A 21,127-nucleotide genomic window follows, 5' to 3' on the forward strand; every position below is an offset into this window, starting at 1 on the left:
GAGCATCCAACTCTTGATTTCAGCTCAGGTCATGATCCCAGGGTTGTGGGATCCAGCCCCGCACCAGGTTCTACACTGAGCATGGAGCCTGCGTGAGATTCTCTTTCTCTTTTACTCTGCCCCTCTCCCCACCCACCCCACAAATAAATAAATAAAATTATACAATGGCCTTGAAATCTAGAACCTAAACAACCCCTGATACTAAGATGCACACATCTCTGGAGACTGAGGATTGTTCAAAGCATATATTTGTTTGGGCACCTGGGTGGCTCAGTCGGTTTAGTGCCCGACTTCGACTCAGGTCATGCTCTCACAGTTAGTGAGTTTGAGCCCCACGACCGGCTCTGTGCAGACAGCTGGAGCCTGGAGACTGCTTCAGATTCTGTGTCTTCCTCTCTTTCTGCTCCTCCCCCTCTCACGCTCTGTCTCTTTCTCTCAAAAAAAATAAACATTAAAACAATTTTTTTTCAAAGCATCTATTTGCATGAAGGACTAAGAAACATTTTAGGACAATAATCATCCTTACTAAAGACAGGCAGAAAAGCTTGGTTCAATAAACAGAGCTTGAACAGGAGGAGTGGTCCTGTGCACAAGATGGTGTCTATCACTTGGACTACTCCCCCAGCCCAGCCCCAAGAACTCAACATAACAGAGGAGCTACAGTGAGAAACTAAATAGCAGCTTTCGCTGAAAGCTCTGAAACAACAAGGTATAAAGAGTTCTGCTTTGATGTCCACACAAGACAGAATAGCGGGGGAGAAAAAAGGCTGGGACACCTCAAAAGCCCCAGCATCAGCACCACACCTGGCAGGATGGCACAAAGCCAAAGAGATAATCAGGCGTAGAGATACACCTCTGATATCTAGGGGCAGCAAACATGGCAGGAGGAAAAAGATGTGCCATGTGGCAGTGGCCAGAATACATTAGTGAGCCCACATGAAACACCCTTTGGTGATTCCAAGAATAAACCTGGAGGGAGAGCAATCTGGGGAAGCTAGAGGTTCCACATTAATAGGTGAGGGCAAAAGTCATGAAATTCTGATTACTCTGGCTATTAGTCATGTTTCATTTTATGCCTACCCTGTTATTAAATTCATGATATTTTTGTGTGTATTAATGCGTTAAATGTGATTTAGTTGATCAGGAAACAAGTATCTACTATATATCTATTACTATGCTAAGAAATTGGGGCACACAGAAAAATATTAACAGGGAGCCTGTGATCTTGCTAACATATGGAACAATTACTAATGCGTTCAATATAGTCTATAAGGAGAAAATGCTGTTGTACAGGCTATAATTGCTCTAGGAGTTTCAAGAAGTAGGAGATAAAGGGCTGCCTGACTGGCTCAGTCAGAAGAGCATCTAACTCTTGATATCGGGGTTTTGAGTTCAAGCCTCACATGGGGTATAGAGATCACTTAAATAAAAATATAAAAAATAAACTTCTACAAAAAGAAGTGGATAAAAATGGATTTGAGGCAGAGGATGCAGGGTCAAGGATGTCAAGACTTGCACTGACTTTGAAAAATTAGTAAGACTTTTTTGCTGATTATAAAACACAGGATTTAGGGGCGCCTGGGTGGCTCAGTCGGTTAGGCGTCCGACTTCGGCTCAGGTCACAATCTCGCGGTCCGTGAGTTCGAGCCCCACGTCGGGCTCTGTGCTGACTGCTCAGAGCCTGGAGCCTGTTTCAGATTCTGTGTCTCCCTTTCTCTCTGACCTTCCCCCATTCATGCTCTGTCTCTCTCTGCCTCAAAAATAAATAAACGTTAAAAAAAAATTAAAAAAAAAAAAAACCACAGGATTTAAAAAAAAAAAAAAACAAAACAGGGGTACCTGCGTGGCTCAGTCAGTTAAGCATCTGATTTCAGTTCAGGTCATGAGCTTGTGGTTCATGAGTTTGAGCCCCGCATTGGGCTCTGTGCTGACAGTGCAGAGCCTGCTTGGGATATTTTCTCTCTCTCTCTCTCTCTCTCCCCCCCTTTCTTTCTGTCCCTCCCCCACTAGTGTGTGCACTCTCTCTCTCTCTCAAGATAAATAAATAAACTTAAAAAAAAAAAAAATACAGGATCATTACACAGAATTTAGAAACAACATTTAAAAATAAAGAATGTTTTCGGGGTGCCTAGGTGGCTCAGTCAATTGAGCATCTGACTTAGGCTCAGGTCATGATCTTGCAGTTTGTTGAGTTCGAGCCCCATGTCAGGCTCTGTGCTGACAGCTCGGAGCCTGGAGCCTCCTGCGGATTCTGTGTCTCCCTCTCTCTCTCTGCCCTTCCCCCACTTGCACTCTGTGTGTCTCTCTCTCCATCTCAAAACTAAACATTTAAAAAAAAATTTTTTTAATAAATAATGTTTTAATTGCCCACACCATACAATACTGAAAGAGAATGTTCTTATCTAGGAAAACAATATAAGTGAAAGTAGAGACACAAATAAATAAACCGTACACATAAATATGAATACCAGCGGTTCCCAAACCATGGTCCTTATGAAAACTGCTCTCTTAGATTACATTGTACCTTAAATATACATTTAATGTACATTAAAATCAAGTAAGAGTTTCATTTTCTCATTTGCAAGGGGAAAAAAGTCAATGGAAAGAATTTTCTCATTTTAAAAGTTTTTCACATATTTCTTAAACCTTCAATATCTGAGATTACTTCCTTGATAGTTGTCAACAAAACCAATGTTCCTCAAATAAATAAAGAATATTAATAAACAAAACTCCAACAGTGTTTTATGAGAACACAAGCTCATGAATGTACATTTTAAGTTGTTTTGTTATCGTGGCAGTCACAGCTAATTGCCTACCCTGGATCTACTCTTACTTTGTAAAAGAACCCCAACTTTGTTCAAGGAAGCAAGATGCTCAGCTAAATAATCTGTATATCCCAGACCCCCTTGCAATGTACCATAGTTCCATATGTAAGCACTGTCCCTTCCTCCTTCATTCTTCCATTCTTTGTCCTGCCTGGAGAGTAAAACCCTTGCCTAAGATTGTAGCAGCCATCCTACATATATGATGACGAAAGCTACAAGCTAAAGATGGTAGACCAGAAGGACAGGAGCAAGAGTGTGGAAAGAGAGAATTATAAAATCACCACACCTCCCCTGGATTTCACCCATCCAGACTTACTGTCATAGGAAATAAACACATAAATAAATAAAGCCCTTATCATTTAAGCCACCATTGGTCAGGTCACTGATACACGTAGTAAAACATAATCCTGACATAATGACTGCATATAAATTTAATTAAGATAGATATTTCTAAGCCAAAACCTTAAATAATTTGGTGGTACATTCCAGTCCACATGATAAAATTAATTTATCATGAACATGACTTCCTGCTATTCCAATTTCTATCACAAATTTGAGAACCAATGCCTTAGCTCAAACTCAGTACAGAAGGAATTCTATTTTGGGATCATCTTCTGAATGTTACTTCTTTTCAAGTATTCTGTACAATACCAGGCATCAAGAGGGCACTCTACTACCTGTCAATGATGATGATGATTACATAGCTGCCTTCCTGAACCCAAAATGGAAATTCAGCAAAAAAGATGAGCCATTACTAAGGCCCTCAAAAATCAATTCTCCAAACAGAAATATTTTACACAAAGAAGCACTCAGAAAAGTGGCTCAAAACAAAAATATTTTGCTCTGGTTGCAAATGTGCCCATCACACAATTCTCTAAATGTAAAACTTCTCTCAGAAAAACAAAGAAACAAAAAGTCTGTCTCAATTTTCATTAAGATCTCAAAGCTGGGAAACCATAAACACTACAGAAAGGAACCCTAATCACTCTGAACCTGAGCAGCCAAAATCCCCAACTTTTGGCAGCGCTAACTAGGTTCAGGTTACAGTTCAAAATGGACCCTTTAGAGGGCACCTGGGTAGCTCAGTTGGTTGAGCATCCAACTTCAGCTTAGGTCATGATCTTGCGGTTTGTGAGTTCACACCCCGCATCGGGCTCTGTGCGAACAGCTCAGAGCCTGGAGCCTGCTTCAGATTCTGTGTCTCCCCCTCTCTCTGCCCCTCCCCTGCTCATGCTCTATCTCTCTCTGTCTCTCAAAAATAAATGTAAAAAAAATTTTTTTAATTAAAAAATGGACCCCCTTAGCCCTCCAGAATGATAGGACTTTTCTACCACCACTCCATTAAACAGAAGGGAATCTTATAAGATAGCTAACACCAATGGAGAGCCAAAAGTGAACAAACCTTGCAAAATGTTACAATAGAATTCAGGGCTTCTCAACCTCAGCACTACTGACATCTTGGGGAAGATAATTCTTTGATGCATGGGGCTATCCTGTTCACTGGAGGATGTTTAGCAACATTTCTGCCCTCTACCCACTAGATACCAGCAGGACTATCCCAGCTGTAACAACCAAAAATGTCTTCAGACATTATCAAATGTCCACTGGGAAGAAAATTACCATCCACTGAGAACCACTATCAAAGATGACCAAAGCCTTGATTAAAGGCTTTATGTTTCATTCTCTTCACTATAAAGAAAATTAAGTCAAATAAGCAGCAATCTCCAAGAGCTCTGCACATTACCATGGGTATTTTTTTTATATTAAATATATTGTCAAATTGGTTTCCATACAACATTCAGTGCTCATCCCAACAAGTGCCCTCCTCAGTGCCCATCACCCACTTTCTGCTCTCCCCCACTCCCACCAACCCTCAGTTTGTTCTCAGTACTTAACAGTCTCTTATGGTTTGCCTCCCTCCCTCTCTGTAACTTTTTTCCCCTTCCCCTCCCCCCATAGTCTTCTGTTATATTTCTCAGGATCTACATATGAGTGAAAACATATGGTTCTCTTTCTCTGCCTGACTTATTTCACTTAGCTGAATACCCTCCAGTTCCATCCACGCTGCTGCAAATGGCCAGATTTCATTCTTTCTCATTGACCATGGCTATTTTTCATTTCAATAGAGGGACCTAAATATATTGCCTCCAGGGACACCGGGTGGCTCAGTTAGTTTAGCGTCCAACTTTGGCTCAGGTCATGATATCATGATTCGTGGATTCAAGCCCTGCATCCAGCTCTATGCTGTCAATGCAAAGCCTGCTTCAGATCCTCTTATCCCACTCTCCCTTGGCCCCTCCCCTGCTGCATACACTCTCTCAAAAATAAATAAAACATTAATAAAATTAAAATTTAAAAAGTGATAAATGTATGTATATTTTTAGGTTCACATAAAATTCTACACACATTTATAAATCATTTTTGTGACTCCCATCTTAAATGACTTTTTTTTTAACTTTGATTTACTATTGAGAGACAGAGCATGAGCATGAGCATGGGAGGGGCAGAGAGAGAGGGAGACACAGAATCTGAAGCAGGCTCCAGGCTCTGAGCTGTCAGCACACAGCCCAACGCAGGGCTTGAACCCACGAACTGTGAGATCATGACCTGAGCTGAAGTCAGACACTTAACCAACTGGGCCACCCAGGCGCCCCTTAAATGACTTTCTTGATTAACCAACTAACTTACAAGAATCTTAAGGCACCAGGACAAGAGGATTCCTACTATGTATAAAAATGTCCTGCTCTTAGCCATCCCACTGTGTCCTGTCTTGCTTCTTTTCTCTGAGCATTCTCATCTCACTTACACCACTTCAAGTCTTCAAACCTGCTTTCCCCCAACCTTATTAAAATCATCTCACCTGTCACTGCCAGTCCTCAGAGCACTGCAGGGGGAACATCCTATAATGAATGCAAAGTACTCAACATGTGGGAATCTTTAGTTCATCTCCAGTTAATTTCTTATTGACTCCCTACAGGACATGTTGAAACTCTTTACCTTGTTCTTCTTAAGAATAACCTCATTTCAAGGGGTTTATACACAAGTCTATATGTTAACAGTGTTCGAGAAAACCTTCCCCCCCCCCTTTTTTTTTTTCAGAAAAACACACCAATCCAATCTGACTAGACATCCTGCTGGATGGTTTCACTCCCAAAACAAGGCAGGCATGTTCCTGACCCTGTATCCAACTGTTGATGAGAAAGTCTCTGACAAAGTCCACAATATCCACACTGAAAACAGCAGAAATATTTGAAATATTTAAATATTTAAAACACCCTACACCAGGAAGTAGTGTGGTACAGCCATGGAATATTATAGAGCTATTTAAAAGGCTGCATATATTATGTGGCACTATGGAAATATGCTTATAAATGTCAAGTGAAAAAGCAGAAGACAACACGTGGACCATAATTGTGTAAAAAACACATATAGGAAAACCCAGCCAGAAAAAAACAAAATGGTAAAGGTACTGTCTTTATACCAGTTGAGCAATAGATTATTTTCCCTTCTTTTTAAGCTTCTATATTGGTTATACTTAATAGGGGAAAAAACTCAATGTGATTCCAAACACAGCCCCAAAGAGAGGTTGCCTATATAATGGACAAAGCACTAGTTTATACGTTAACAAGGGCCAGGTTCACATGCTAGCTCTTCACCTCTTAGAATAATAACACCTTCTCTTTCCTAGATATTATAATGATAGATATGTACTAAAAAGCAACAATGCCTAGAACAAGTAGGTAAACAACAAAAAATGTTCTGTCTTTCTTTCTCCAGACCAATCTAAGGAACACCTTTAATGACACAAATCACTGAAAATACATTTCAGGGTAAAAATCAAACAGTAAGTTTAGTAAATGATGGCTTTTGTCCAAGCAAATAAGATGAATTAGGAATTAAACTCTCTTCAGCTTGTTTATTAAATTAACCATATTATATTAGTTATCCCCTATGATAAAGATATGAGGGAAAATAAACTAAGTATTTCATGATACAAATCCAAAAGTAGTTTACATTAATATTAAAAAGCACTAACGGTAGAGATGACTAAAACTTCTCTAAGCTATAGTTAACAAAAAAAATTTTACATATGCCACCCAATTAATTGACTCTGATATTTTTCATCCCGTTCTACACACTACTGCCAAACTACCCTTTGTTAAGCACCACTTTGAAAGTGTCAATCCTCCACCCAACACCTAAAATCATTCCCTGCTGCCTCAATTCTAAATGCCTCTGCTTCTGGCAATGATGGGAAGGACTGTCTATTGCAGGATCAGAAAGAACAAAAAATCCAGATCTCAAGCTGGGTATTAGATACTCAGGGTCTTCCCAGCCCTACCCAGTACTAACCACAGATCCCAAACTGCAATACTCTCTCCTATTCCTTTTTCTGACTAGCTTGGCAAACTTGTGTGAGTTTTCCCTCTTGTGGATCTAAAAACTATTACATTGTAGTTATTAAAAAGAATGATGAAGAATCTCCCTATTTCCTGACATAACACAGTAAATTTTTCTTAAAGGCAGACTTTTTAAAATGTATGTCACAAACTAATTTATAATGCCTATATACAAAAATCTGAAAGGTATATACATGTAAATACAAGCCACAGTTATCACTTGGTGGAATTTGAACTTTCTTCTTTATTCTGTATTTTTCTGAATTGTCTGAGTTTCAGAATGAACTTGTATTACTTTTTAAATCAGACAAAAGACGGGCATCTGGGTGGCTCGGTTGGTTAAGCGTCCCTCTCTTGACCTCGGCTCAGGTCATGATCTCACTGTTGGTGAGTTTGAGCCTCACATCGGGCTCTGCGCTGACAGCATGGAGCGACAGCGTGGAGCCTGCTTAGGATTCTCTGTCTCCTTTCTCTCTGCCCCTCCCCCACTCGTACTCATGTGTGCTTGAGCGCTCACTCTCTCTCTCTCAAAATAAACTTTAAAAAAATTAATCAGATAAAACAAATATGTGCATGTAAGACTCTTGAAAAATTATGTTAAGTGAACAAAGCCAGGCACATAGGGCCACATGTTGTATGATTCCATTTATATGAAATGTCCAGAATAAGTAAATCCATACAGACACGAAGTCTACATGGTTGCAGAGGATGGGGGCAGAGAGGTGTTGGGGTTGACTGTTAATAGGCATGGAAATTCTTTTTGGGGTGATGGAAATGTTCTATAATTACAGAGTAGATAGTAGTGATGGTTACACAACATATTAAATATGTTAAAAACCACTGAATTGGGGCACCTGGGTGGCTCAGTCAGTTAAGCCTCCGACTTTGGCTCAGGTCATGATCCCACGGTTCATGGGTTCAAGCCCCATGTCGGGCTCTGTGCTGACGGCATGTAACCTGGAGCCTGCTTCAGATTCTGTGTCTCCCTCTCTCTCCACCTCTCCCTCATTCAATCTGTCTCTCTCTCTCTCTCAAAAAAAAAAAAAAAACAAACCACTGAATTGTGTACTTCAAAACTTTAAGTTTTGTGAATTATATTTCAATAAAAAACAATTTTTATAATCAGATAAAACAATCTTATTAAATTGTGAAAAAAAATGAAACAAACAGAAATGAACAGGGATTATAATTTGATGTTTAAGAAACGGACCCTAGGACCCACCGCCAAGATCAGTACCCTGGCTCTACACTTATCAGCTCTGTAACCTTAGTAATTTACCACTCTCTACCTCTATTCTCTCATCTGTAAAATGGGGATAATAAAAGTACCTATCTCATAATGTTGGCAAAGAATTAAATAAAGATATGGAAAGCACCCAAAGCAGTGCATGACACATCATAAGTGCTATACTGTTAGCTTTTTTTTGTTTGTTTTTTAATTTTTTACACCATTGCTGGAGAAGGTATGGAAAATGAGCGCTCAAACCAACTATAAGAGTGTAAATTGGGGGCACCTGGGTGGCTCAGTTGGTTGAGCAGCCGACTTTGGCTCAGGTCATGATCTCATGGTTCATGGGTTCGAGGCCCACGTGGGGCTCTGTGCTGACAGCTCAGAGCCTGGAGCCTGCTACAGATTCTGTGTCTCCCTCTCTCTCCCCCTGCCCTGCTTGTGTGCGCGCACACTCTCTCTCTCTCTCTCTCTCAAAGGTAAACATTAAAAAAAAATTTTTTTAAGTGTGAATTGGTAGAACCTCTCACAGAATAATGCGGCAATAAACAATGAAGTTTTAATAATCTTTACCCTTTAACTAAACAATTCTATTTCTAGGAAATTATAACAGGGATAGAAGAAAAACATACAAAAATGAATGCATAGGTGATTGTTAACAGCAGCATTTTTTTTTTTAATTTTTTTTTTTCAGCGTTATTTTTGGGACAGAGAGAGACAGAGCATGAACGGGGGAGGGGCAGAGAGAGAGGAAGACACAGAATCGGAAACAGGCTCCAGGCTCTGAGCCATCAGCCCAGAGCCTGACGCGGGGCTCGAACTCATGGACTGCGAGATCGTGACCTGGCTGAAGTCGGACGCTTAACCGACTGCGCCACCCAGGCGCCCCAGCAGCATTTTTTATAACAGCAAAGTAGAAAACCACCTAAGCATCCATCTGTTGGAAATTAGTTAAATAAACTATTAATGAAATACTACGTGGCCATTAAGGTAGATACTAGAAACATATACACTGATATCCAAAGACCAAGATCCACTGTGAAGTGAAGAAAAGCAGGTTGTAAAACTATACAGAGCTATAATCCAATTTAGATTTTACAACATGTACATGTTTACATATGTATTTTAAGATTTTTGTAGGTACAATTAACACATTTCCTCCATCAAAGTTTTTTTATCAATAAATATCAATAAATAAATCTAAACACAACAATATCCCCCTCTGGCTCAATTTTCAACCACTATTCCTTAGTGTGCACAACACTAAGTGGAATAGGCAGTAGCCAGAATCCAGGGAAGTCACCCACAAAGACAAAAATCTATAAAACAAGCTAAAAGTTGGCACTGGGGAATCTGACATTATTTTCAAAGTGCATTTAAAAAAGACTTCACAAAACTCTGCTGCATTAAGAAGAGTTCCAGACTTGGAGTTCCAATTATTTGATAAAATAACTATATGATATTGGCCAAGCCCTAAATAAATCTCGCTCACAAATCTCGGTTCCCTTAAGTAAAAATGGTATTAACAATCCCTCATTGGATTGCAAGGAGTAAATGAAATCTTTACAAAAGAGAAATGGAAACTATACAGGATACTTTTCCTCTTTAGGTGAAACAACTAAAACCAAAACTTTTTTTTTTTTTTAACATTTTTTTAGCTTTTATTTTAGAGAAAGAGAGTGTGGGGGGGTGGGGGGGAGAGGGGCAGAGGGAAAGAATCTTAAGCAGGCTCTGCGCTCAGCATCACCCTGGGATCACAACCTGAGTCAAAATCACGAGTCAGATGCTCAACAGACTGAGATACCCAAGCGCTGAACCACAACTTTAAAACGACACAATCACAACCTTAAAATTCAAAAAACTGTTGTAAAATAGTGAAGAATTAAACACACACAGGGGCACGTGGGAGGCTCAGTCGGTTAAGTGTCCAACGTCGGCTCAAATCATGATCTCATGAGTTCATGAGTTTGAGCCCTGCATTGGGTGGTCAGCACAGAGCCCGCTTTGGATCCTCTGTCCCCCTATCCCTGCACTCTCTCTTTCAAAAGTAAATTAAAAATAAATATATTTTTTAAAAAGAAATGATAACAATTTAAAAAATAAATAAATAATTTACAAAATTAAAACACACACACACACAACTAGGTCTAATTGTAATTAGGAAATGCTTATGATCTGAACTTGAAGAAGGGAACAATAATGGTAAACACACAGCACCACCTAAAAAAATACCTTAAACCACTTCAAAGAAAAAAAGTATGAAAAACCAAACACAGGACACTAAACACAGACTAAAGTGTCTTGTGAACAATGGGGAATCTAAACGTATCATTTAGGCTATAAACCAAACTGATAAAGAAATATCAGCAGTTTAGACATGGATAGATATCTATTTAGATAATACTTGCAAAGCAGTATTAGATGAAAGCTGACCATGCAAAATAAACTGAACTTAAAAATTCGAAAAGGTGATCCAACCTGTGAACAAGATCTCCAGGTTAACATAAAAATGACAAAGCAAATAGGGGAAATCGAGAGAAAAGTTCAAATTTTTTCTGGTATAAAATGAAACAATTTCAGTATAAACATTAAAATATTATACAGGAGAATGGCAATCATCACAGATTTCTTCTTTATATCTTTCCATATTCCTCATGTGTTTAACATCCAATAAATGCTGCCTTTGTAACAACAACAGCAACAAAAAAGATGGGTTTTTCTTTCTTTTTAACCATGGAAAAGAAAACTCAGAATATCTGCACAAAAATAAGAGAAATGGAGCTATGGTTGAAAACATAATACCTGTCAAAGTTTCTGAAGGCAGAAGAATGTATTAAGAACTTCAGAACCTGAAATGACTTTTCAAAAAATGATGAAACAGCTGAGCCATGAAAAATACATGACACCTGTAAAAAAGAAATATATTCAAATAGTAACAAAGGATTAACAGTAAAGCATCTAATAAACTAAAAGCAAATACTGAGGGAATTTTAAGATTCAAACAATTTCAAAGTGCATGAGAAGAGAATGTATGCCAACTCCTAAATGCCTCATTTATCCCATGAGAGAAGCTAATAATGGAACTAATTGTAGGAATAACGAAAATAGCTCTGTTAAAACAATGTTTCCAACCAGGAAAAAAAGGGGGAGGAGGGGGAGGAAGAGGATAAATGGGTTGACATTATCTCCCAATCCAGCTTAAAAGAAACTGAGAATTTAAAATTCCATTAAAGAAACTACATATACAGGGGAAATGAGGGATTAAAGAAATGAACTAAAAAGAAAATGGTAGGGTATAATAAAAACAGACAGTAACAAGTGTTGAGCAGGATATGGAGAAACTGGAACCCTCACACATTGCTGGAGAAAATGTAAAACGGCACAGCCACTTTGGAAAACAATTTGTCAGGTCCTCAAATGTTCAACATAGGGTTTACCAAATGACCCAGCAATTCTACTCCTAGTTATAAACCCAAGAGAACTGAAAACATATGTCCACACATAAATCTGTATATGAATGTTCACAGTATTCATAATAGCCAAAAAGAAGGCTATATGATGATGATGGAGGGTAACACAAATATCATAATTACTTCATTTAATTACACCCATTTAAGTGGGTGAATATTTATAAAAACAAATAGTCCAGGGGCACTTCGGTGGTTCAATTGATTAAGCTTCAGACTCTTGGTTTCAGCTCAGGACATGATCTTAAGGTTTGTGAGTTCCAGCCCGGAGTCGGGCTCTACACTGATAGCTTGAAGCCTGCATGGATTCTCTCTCTCTCTCCCTCTCTCTCAGCCCCTCCCCCACTCACACGTGCTCGCGCTCTCTCAAAATAAATACATAAACTTTAAAAAATAAAGTAAAACCACGATGTCGCTCAAATCCTGTAAGTTTCCCTCTGTCTTCAAGGCAAGTGCCAAACCTTCAGCTCAGCCTTCAAGGCCTTCCACTAATGTGGCAATGTGCAACTCATCTCCTGCCTTAATCCCCACACTTCAGTATCTCAAAATATTCCCTTTGCTTCCCCATCTTTTCTATCACCATTCCCACAGCCTAGAACACCTACCCTTCCCAGATTTCCTCAGTTTCTGTGTTATTCAGTTATTAATTCATTCTACAAGTAAATATATAAGGGGCCCTTAACTAGGTACAGTCAATATAGCAGTGAACAAAACAAAGAAAAACCCCTGCCCTCATGGAGCTACACAGAGCAGACAGATAATAACATGTATAGTTAAGTCACACAGGAAAGGGTGCTTTGGCACAAGAAAAAAACATTAAGAAAGATTAAGGTGGGAAAGGGGCAGAGGGGATGGAAGGTGGAAAAAGATTCAATTTTAATGCATCATTTTGAAAGCGACATTAAAAACCTGAAGGAGCTGAGGAGATAAATAATTGGGACAAGAAGTTTCCAAGCAAAGAATATCAACAGCAAAGGCTTCAGGCAAAAGTGTGCCTAGTGTTTCAAGCTGACATTCTACTCAGCTTGGGACTATAGGGCCCAACTGCGTGCCATGTACTTGGGAAGACTGTTTTTTGATTCCTTCAAATCAGAATTATTCATGCCCTCAACACTGTACTACTATCTTTCTTAGAACACTTGTACAGTGAAAACTCCTTTCAAACATATATGAGTGGTTGCTGATCAATTAATGAAAAGTCTTGTAAAGGAGAAAATCATTTAAAAATAAGACATACTTTGTTAAAAATTAAACATTTTAACTGTTTTTAACTTCACACATATAAACATATATTCATTTTCCTATGTAGCACCAAAACCTTTGGGTCTACAAAATGCCGTTCCCTCCTTTCTTGGATAAGCCACACCCATAATCTACTATCTACAATGTCCACTTTCCCTTCCTTTAAAGTAAAAGGGAGACTTAAAAATACCTGCAAAATTTTGTAGGAGCAGAATCCTTCCAGAGATTTGTAAGATTTCCCCAATCTGTTTCAGTTGTCTTGACCACAGTCAAATTCACTGAAAGGCAATTCTCTCAGCCTCTCATCTTTATCAACTCTTTCTGAAGTATTTCATAAAAAACAACATTTTACATTTATATTGCACCAATCTGAGAGATTTTTATTAATTTATACTCAAAGGACCACTGGTATAAATAAATTTGAAAACAAACACAACTGACTCTTTCTTGGTAAGCAAAGAAATAAATGATACATGGGCAAACTAGAGTTAATCTACCAGCCTGAGCATCTGTGTGCTGTGGGAATCGATTAGAATGGTTTACTAAGGGAATGTCTAATCCAGAAAGTTAAAATCAAGACCGGCAAAGTATCTGAATAGACATTTCTCCAAACAAGATATATAAATAGCCAATAAGTACATGAAAATGTGCTCAACGTCATTAGTTGTTAGGGAAATGTAAATCAAAACCACGTTGATATACAACTTCACACCCACAAGGTTGACTATAATCAAAAAGACAGTAACAAATGTTGGCCAGGATATGGGCAAACTGGTACATTCACACATTGCTGGTGAAAATGTAAAATGGTACAGCTGCTTTAGAAAACAGGTTGGGAGTTCCTCAAAATGTGAAACATGGAGTTATCAGGTGATTCAGAAATTCTATTTCTAAGTATACACTCAAGAGAGTTGAAAACATATGTCCACACAAAAACTTCTACATGAATGTTCATAGCAGCATTGTCCATAATTGATGAAAAGTGGTAACAGCTCAAGTGTCCCTCAACTGATGAATGGATAAACAAAATGTGGTATGTATCCATACAATGGAATATTACTCAACCATAAAAAGCATTTAAGTTCCGAAAGACAAATATCATATGACTTCACTCATGTGAGGACTTTAAGATACAAAACAGATGAACACGTGGGAAGGGAAGCAAAAATAATATAAAAACACAGAAGGGGACGAAACATAAAAGACTCTTAAGTATAGAGAACAAACAGAGAGTTACTGGAGGGGTTGTCAGGGAGAGAATGGGCTCAACGGGTAAGGGGCATTAAGGAATCTACTCCTGAAATAATTGTTGCAGTATATGCTAACTAACTTGGATGTAAATTAAAAAAATAAAATGCTATGAAAGACTCAAATATTTTGTAAAAAAAAGAAAAAAAAAGCACTGAAGTTCTGATACATGCTACAACACGGATGAACCTTGAAAATATTATCCTAAGTGAAAGAAGACAATCACAAAAGGCCATATATTATATAATTCCATTTAAATGCAATGTCCAAAACAGGCAAATCCATAGAGACGGAGTAGATTAGCATTCGTCAGGGGTTGTGGAAAGAAAGGAACATGGAGTAAAGGTTTTCTTTTTGAGGTGATGAATATGTTCTGTCATTAGATAATTATGATGGTTGTACAACTTTGTGAGTATATTTAATTGTGTATCTTTTAAAAAATCCCATTGCTGTCAGTGTTCAATAAGCAGCTTATTAACTGGGGTAGGAGAGAAAGCCCAGATGTATTAAATAGAAATTTCTTCACATAGATTTATAAGAGGCTAACTAACTACCTCTGTTAGAATATAAAGCCCCTGAAGGCAGGGATGGCCTCTCATTTATTTCCCTTAACATCTAGCATAGTAGAGTACCTTAAGCTGGTATTCAATCAAGTTCAATAAATAAATTATTAAATACCCACATATTACATACCAGAGATCTAGAAGATTCCAAACAGACTGAAAAAACTCACTTTTTGGCCCCCAAATCCTGAATTGCCACTAACAAGGCATGTCTCTTAATATGAAGTTTACACCATCCATTCATACCATCCTTACCACCATATCACAATCCAGAGGACCCACTTCTAACTTCTGTGACATTTTTTAAATCCAATCCAAATTCTCTACCTTATATCTATCACCAAATGCCACTTATTGGTCTCTCAGTATGTTTTTCCACTCCTTTAACCACGTTCCTTAAGACAAAAATGCTCACATTTAGCCTCAACTGTTCTCCTCAAACACCCTAGAGTCAAAAAGAACCATCATTATCTTCATGTTGCAAATAAGAAAAGAATGCCATGTCTAAGGTCACCTGGTCTCTCAAGTTCAAAATTCATCTTTCTTCACGTAAATCATGTATTTCCCAACTTTCTTCTCTTTGGATGAACAGGGAAATTTTTGATTAAGTTAAATTTTCAAAGAATAAGTACAAATAAAAAAATAGAAGACCAAAGCAACAATTATAAAGTCCAGAATGATTGAAGACTCGAGGCATGAGAACAATAAAAAAAGGTGTGTTTAGAACAAGAAGAAATAAACAAAAGGTCCACTGCTTTGGGAAGATGTTGTAATAGTCAAGAGATGACAAGGACAAATACAGACCCATTCAGTTTCTTCTTTGCTTTGGTAATCTTCATCAAGGACCATGATCTTCAAACTGGGAAGGGCAGAACTCTGATAAAAGGAAGCTAACATCTCAGGTAAGTGCAATGAAGAAAGGACAGTAACAGAATATGGAGCTAGTTCAAAAGAATTTGCATCCTGATATAAACAAATTACACTCTACGACACTGAAAAACTTTTAGATGACAAGATGCCAGAAGACCAGAAACGAAGAAAACTCTCAGTTTTCAAAAAAAGAGAAATGCCGATCCAGGAAAACATCAGTGGGTAAACTTGCCATGTATCCCCTGAAAAAGTCTAGAATGTGTAGGTAAGTTTTTGAACACAATAAAAAGTAAAAAGCCACTATGGGCTCTTTATTAAGGCAGGCTATACAACATTTGCTTTTTGATAGGATCACTAAAATGGGAAAAACAGAGGATGATACATATACATAACTGATTCTAACAAGATGATCTGACAGAATCTTTAAATAATAGGCTAGTGAACAAAATGAGAAAATGTTGAACAGCAGAAGTTCAAAAATCTGTTCAACCCTACCAGAAGCGTGCATAGCCGATTGAACATCTGGTTGATTAATGTATCAACATCAACCCATTTGAAAGGAAGTCTCGAGTAAAAAATCGCAGAGTGGTATCTTTTCCCATGATCTAGACATCTTCTATTAATTTAATAAAGCACAGACCTGGTCTTCAGACGTGCAAGGGCCACGATGCTGAGTGACCCAAAAGACAAACAACCTGACAGAATCAGGCTCCAAAAGGTCAGAGTAGGCTGAAATGATCCAAAATTCAAAATGAAAATTAACAGGGAGTCAAGACCAGCATTTAGATTTTGAAACTCAAATCTATGAAGGACTAAACTTCGGTTTATGTGGGGAAATACCTGGGTAACAAAAGCAACTAGGAAAAAAAACTATGTAAAATCTCAAGATGCATTCATTCATTAATAGATGCAGAAAACCACACTGGATTTCTATACTCCTTAAAAAAAATTATCTTTTTCCATATGAATCACTCCCAGATTTTCATCCTAGAAATAGTTATAACAAGAATCTACAAATATCACTTAGTTAAAACTCTAGCTTTAGACCCAGAGTCATTCAAATGCATCTTAGCATTAGAAAACATTTCATTTGATAAGCCTAATTTATTGACATATCAATAAATCCTTGAAAGAAGGCTAGGTATTAAATCCAAGTCCGTCTTTTAATAGAAGAGGAAATTTTTAAAAATTAAGTAACTTGGCTCCAAATAGCACAGCTGCTTAGCAAGGGTCAGGATCTCCAAATCTGTCTCCTTTTCCTACACCATGTGGGTTTTCAGCCCTCTGCTTCCTTTCTTAAAAGTTATACTTTGCACTAAAGAGTTAGAAAACATACATACACAAAAACATCCGTCAACACACTATTTTGCTAAGGACAAATTAGCTTAGCAAGAACAAATAATCACTGCACATTAGCCAGTGAAATATTTTGACATGGTGTGATCACTTACAAGTTTGATAACAAATATTTACTACAAAAAGGCACTCTAATATACAAATGGTTTTTATTCTTAACCATGAATGCGTGATTATTTATTAAACATTATCCCATATCCCACTTAACATTAGAAGAATAAAGTTAAAGTTATTACACGATGGAAAGGCTTTTAATGGACATGCCATTGTTTACTGTGCTCAAAATCCCATCCCCAACATAAAACACACCATTATGAAAATTACTGAAAGATTTTAGACCCTGAAATCTAAACAGCAAGCCAAAGGTTTTCTTCATGGAGGGCAGCATCTGTGCTGAGGCCCTCTTACTCCCTCCTCACTCCCCCCCCCCCCAAACAATGCCCCTTCCATTGCCCAAAGGTACAAAGGTTGTCAGGCAGACAGACCAGTAGATCCCAGGTGGCCTGAAGTCCTTCCTCCTTTCCCCTCCTCCCCCTTCCCCACCCCCACCACGCCTCCTCTTCCGCCCCTGTGGTTTAAAGAAGACAAGTGGAGAATTGAGAATTGATAAAAGGGTAAGTTAGAAAGGCATGGCTGAGGACCACTACCATCTGCCAGGCCAGCTCCAGGAAGACCCACCCACTCCTAAATGAGACCTGGAAGCTTCTCCTTGCCCCAGGGCTCCTCTGGGACCCCTTTTGAAAGGAGGAAGGAACTTTACTGCTCAGATACCTCCTCCCCATTCTTATCCATTAGAGCCCCAGCAAGCTCTTTGTTTCCAAGAGCTGGGGGGGGGGGGGGGGGGAGGGTCGGGACAGGCTGCCTTGGAGAAGGGGAGAGGTCACTCCCTTGCTCCCGTAGCTGCCAATCTCCAGGCCCTCCAGCAGAACACAAACACTCGCACAGGACCATACTCTCCGAGCCGGTTCCCTCTTTCCACACCACCTTAAAAACCCAGGGTCACACAGAAGCACTTCCTGAGATCTAATTACCTCTTTCAATACCCAAACCCTGCACAGGATGACTCCCTAGCTCCCTCCCTCTGGAAGGATACTAACGGGGTTCAATCCGGGACTCCCATCCTTTCTCCTCAATGCATACCCCAGGGTATACCCCTGAGCCCCACGCAAGACGCATAAAAACATAGGGTCACTTCCTGGGCCCCAGGACTTTTCCCTGCTCACATCCACAGACCCGCCGTCACTCCTAGCCCCCAGAGCCCACCTCTAAACCCAAAGGACATACGCGCGCGCGCACACACGCGCGCGCGCACACACATACACACACACACACACACACACACACACACACACACAGTCACTTCTACAAACCACGTCTTCTGGGACACCCGTTACCTTTACCCACACGACCACTCCCCAGTGTCCTAAGAACCTCCAAAGCACATGGTCACTCCCCTGGCCCTCAGGCTCGGCACCCCCAGTCCTTCACCGTCTCTGTCTGTCTCTGTCCCTCTCTCTCTCTCTCTCTCTCTCTCTCTCTCTCTCTCTCACACACACACACACACACACAGACACACACACACACACACACGCTCGTTGCCTCCCCTGTGCCTTCACAACACAGACACGCGCTCCCGCGTGCACACCTACAGTCACACCAGGAACCCCGGCCGGCTTCCCCCGCCTCGCCGGGTCCCGTCCCCACCACCTCAGAGCACGCCGGGCCGGGCCGCTCTCTCCCAGACACTCGACACACATGGTCGCACTCACGGCCACTCCCCATGCCCAACGCCGGGCCCCGAGCCCGCGCCTCACGCTCGCGCCCTGCCCTCCGCCCTCGCTCACCCTCCGGCCACACTCTCCGGGAAGCCCGGGCCCGGGCCTTTCCCAGCGCGGCCGCCGGGACGGGGAGGGCAGCAGCGGCGGCGAGGGAGGGAGGGGCCGCAGAGGCGGGCTCCGGCCGCTCCTACCTGAGCAGTTGATGCTCTTGCCTTTGCCGCCGGGACAGTCCCCGCCGCCGCCGCTGCCGCCACCCGGGGGCTGGTTGGACGCGCGGCTCCCGGGCAGAGAGAAGGCGAAGAGCAGAAGCACCGACGTGTAGCAGCAGAAGGCGAGCGGGGGCGCGGCAGGCAGCCGGAGCGGCGCCTCAGCGGCCGCGGCGCCCATGACTGGCGCCCCTGGACGGCGGGAAGCGCAGGGAGCCGCAGGCCCGGGGCATCCAGCCGCGCACCGGGAGCCCCGCCGCTGCCTCGGCGCCTCCTAGCAGCCGCGCCGCTGCGCCTGGGAGCAGCCCCTCAGCATCCCGGTCCCACCCGCAGCGCCCGCCAGGCCCCGGCCCGCCGCGCTCGGGACGGAGTCAGAGGGTCCGGGCGCGTGCGAGGGTCGCGGGCGCGCGAGGGTGCGCGCGAGGGTGCGAGCCCGCGTTGGGGAGACCGAGGCTGGGGCGTGAACGGGCGCGCGCGCGGCGGGCGGGGGTCGCGGGGCGGGGGCAGACCCAGCCCCTCACTCGCCGCTCGCCTTCCCTTTGTGTCCGCGGCCGTCGCCACCGCGTCACAAAGACCCCGGCCCGCCCGGTGAGGGGCGCGTGACAGAGCCGCGGGCGGGAGGGGTGGCTGCGACCCCGCCCCGCGCACACCCCCAGCGCTCGCGTCGGCAGCTCCGCCCCCGCCCGCGGCCGGCGCCGCCTCCGGGGGAGCTATTGTTCCTGCGGCGGGGCGGGAGCGCCGAGGGCGGGGGTCGTAGGCGCTCCTCCGCCCGGCCGCGGGGAGCTGGCGGGCGCGGGGATGCTCCGCAGGCATTACCCTGACAGACATTTTTGCCGCCCTTTGCAAGTGGTTTTGAAGCATTTCCTTCGCTCAGCAGCCAGGCTGGGAAAGAAGGGCAGGTGGTCTATTATACATCTATTTTCTAGGTGAAGCAACTGAGCCACAGGGAGGTGAAGGTGACTTGTCCAAGGTCACAAACCAAGAAATGGCCAGGACGCGAATTGGAACCCAAGTTCCGACCCCCAATTCTGCAGTTCCTAGAGATGGGCTAAATTTCTAGGCTCCTCACCCCCACCCTTTCCCACAGACACCAACTGAATTTAAAAATCTGTTTTGCCCTCTCCCACTCATAATAGCCAACGTGGAGAGCAGATTTGCCATATGCAAGACCTGGACGAAGCCCTTTACGAGCAGAGCATTCCCTCCAATTCTTTTTTACAGCCCTACAAGGGAGTTTTCATTCTCATCCCCATTCCACAGATGAGGAAGTTGGGACCCAGAGAGGTAAGGTGATCTGACTCCCAATCCAGTGCTCTCCCTATCACATCATGATAGATGAGATTTAGCCTCAGGTAGTAAGATTATGGAGTGAATTGTTCGAGGGTCTCTGACTTTTTTCATAGACTATGCTGCTTCTCCCCTAAGAAGAAATTTCTTAGTCTCACTGAAAAACTGATAAATATGACTCAAAATTTTTAGCGTGTGGGACAAGCCACCACAAGCAAAAACACATCAGGGGAAATGTTTTCAATGTGAATAGGAGACAATGTACTTAATAGAAAGAACATAAATCAAGAAGAAACAGTTGACACAACAGAAAAATGAGAAGAGGAGCTGATTTGTCTTATTCACATAAAATACAGTAAATATATGAAAAGATATTTAAACCCACTAGTAATGAAAGGCAGATTAAAACCACAAGATTTTTTTCCTGAAGATGATTAACAATAGTTAAAAGAATTGACAAAACCTAGCACTATTAATTTATACATTTGGGGAGGACAATTAGACTATATATATCAAAAACCTTTAAAATATGTGTACCCTTTAAACCTAGGAATTCTGGGTATTGGAATTTATCCAAAAGAAATAATTGTACATGGGGCACCTGGGTGGCTCAGTAGGTTAAGCACCCCACTCTTGATTTCCACTCAGGTCATGATC

At 41.4% G+C, this 21,127-nt stretch overlaps 1 protein-coding gene across 3 annotated transcripts in view; it reads right to left on the reverse strand.

Annotated features, from left to right (window-relative positions):
* Positions 1-21,127, reverse strand: part of LOC125150876 (tomoregulin-1) — a 126,879-nt gene that overhangs the window by 62,358 nt on the left and 43,394 nt on the right. For 2 of the 3 annotated variants that reach the window (XM_047831317.1, XM_047831316.1), the window contains exon 1: positions 19,169-19,621. The exons of the other annotated variant lie outside the window; for it this stretch is intronic. In XM_047831317.1, coding sequence (XP_047687273.1) covers positions 19,169-19,364 — 196 coding nt within the window. In that variant the 5' untranslated portion in view covers positions 19,365-19,621. Of the gene's footprint in view, positions 1-19,168; positions 19,622-21,127 lie in introns of those variants that run through there. 3 annotated transcript variants of the gene reach the window in all.

The sequence above is a fragment of the Prionailurus viverrinus genome, chromosome D4 (genome assembly GCF_022837055.1).
Source record: "Prionailurus viverrinus isolate Anna chromosome D4, UM_Priviv_1.0, whole genome shotgun sequence".
In the NCBI taxonomy this organism is placed as follows: domain Eukaryota; kingdom Metazoa; phylum Chordata; class Mammalia; order Carnivora; family Felidae; genus Prionailurus; species Prionailurus viverrinus.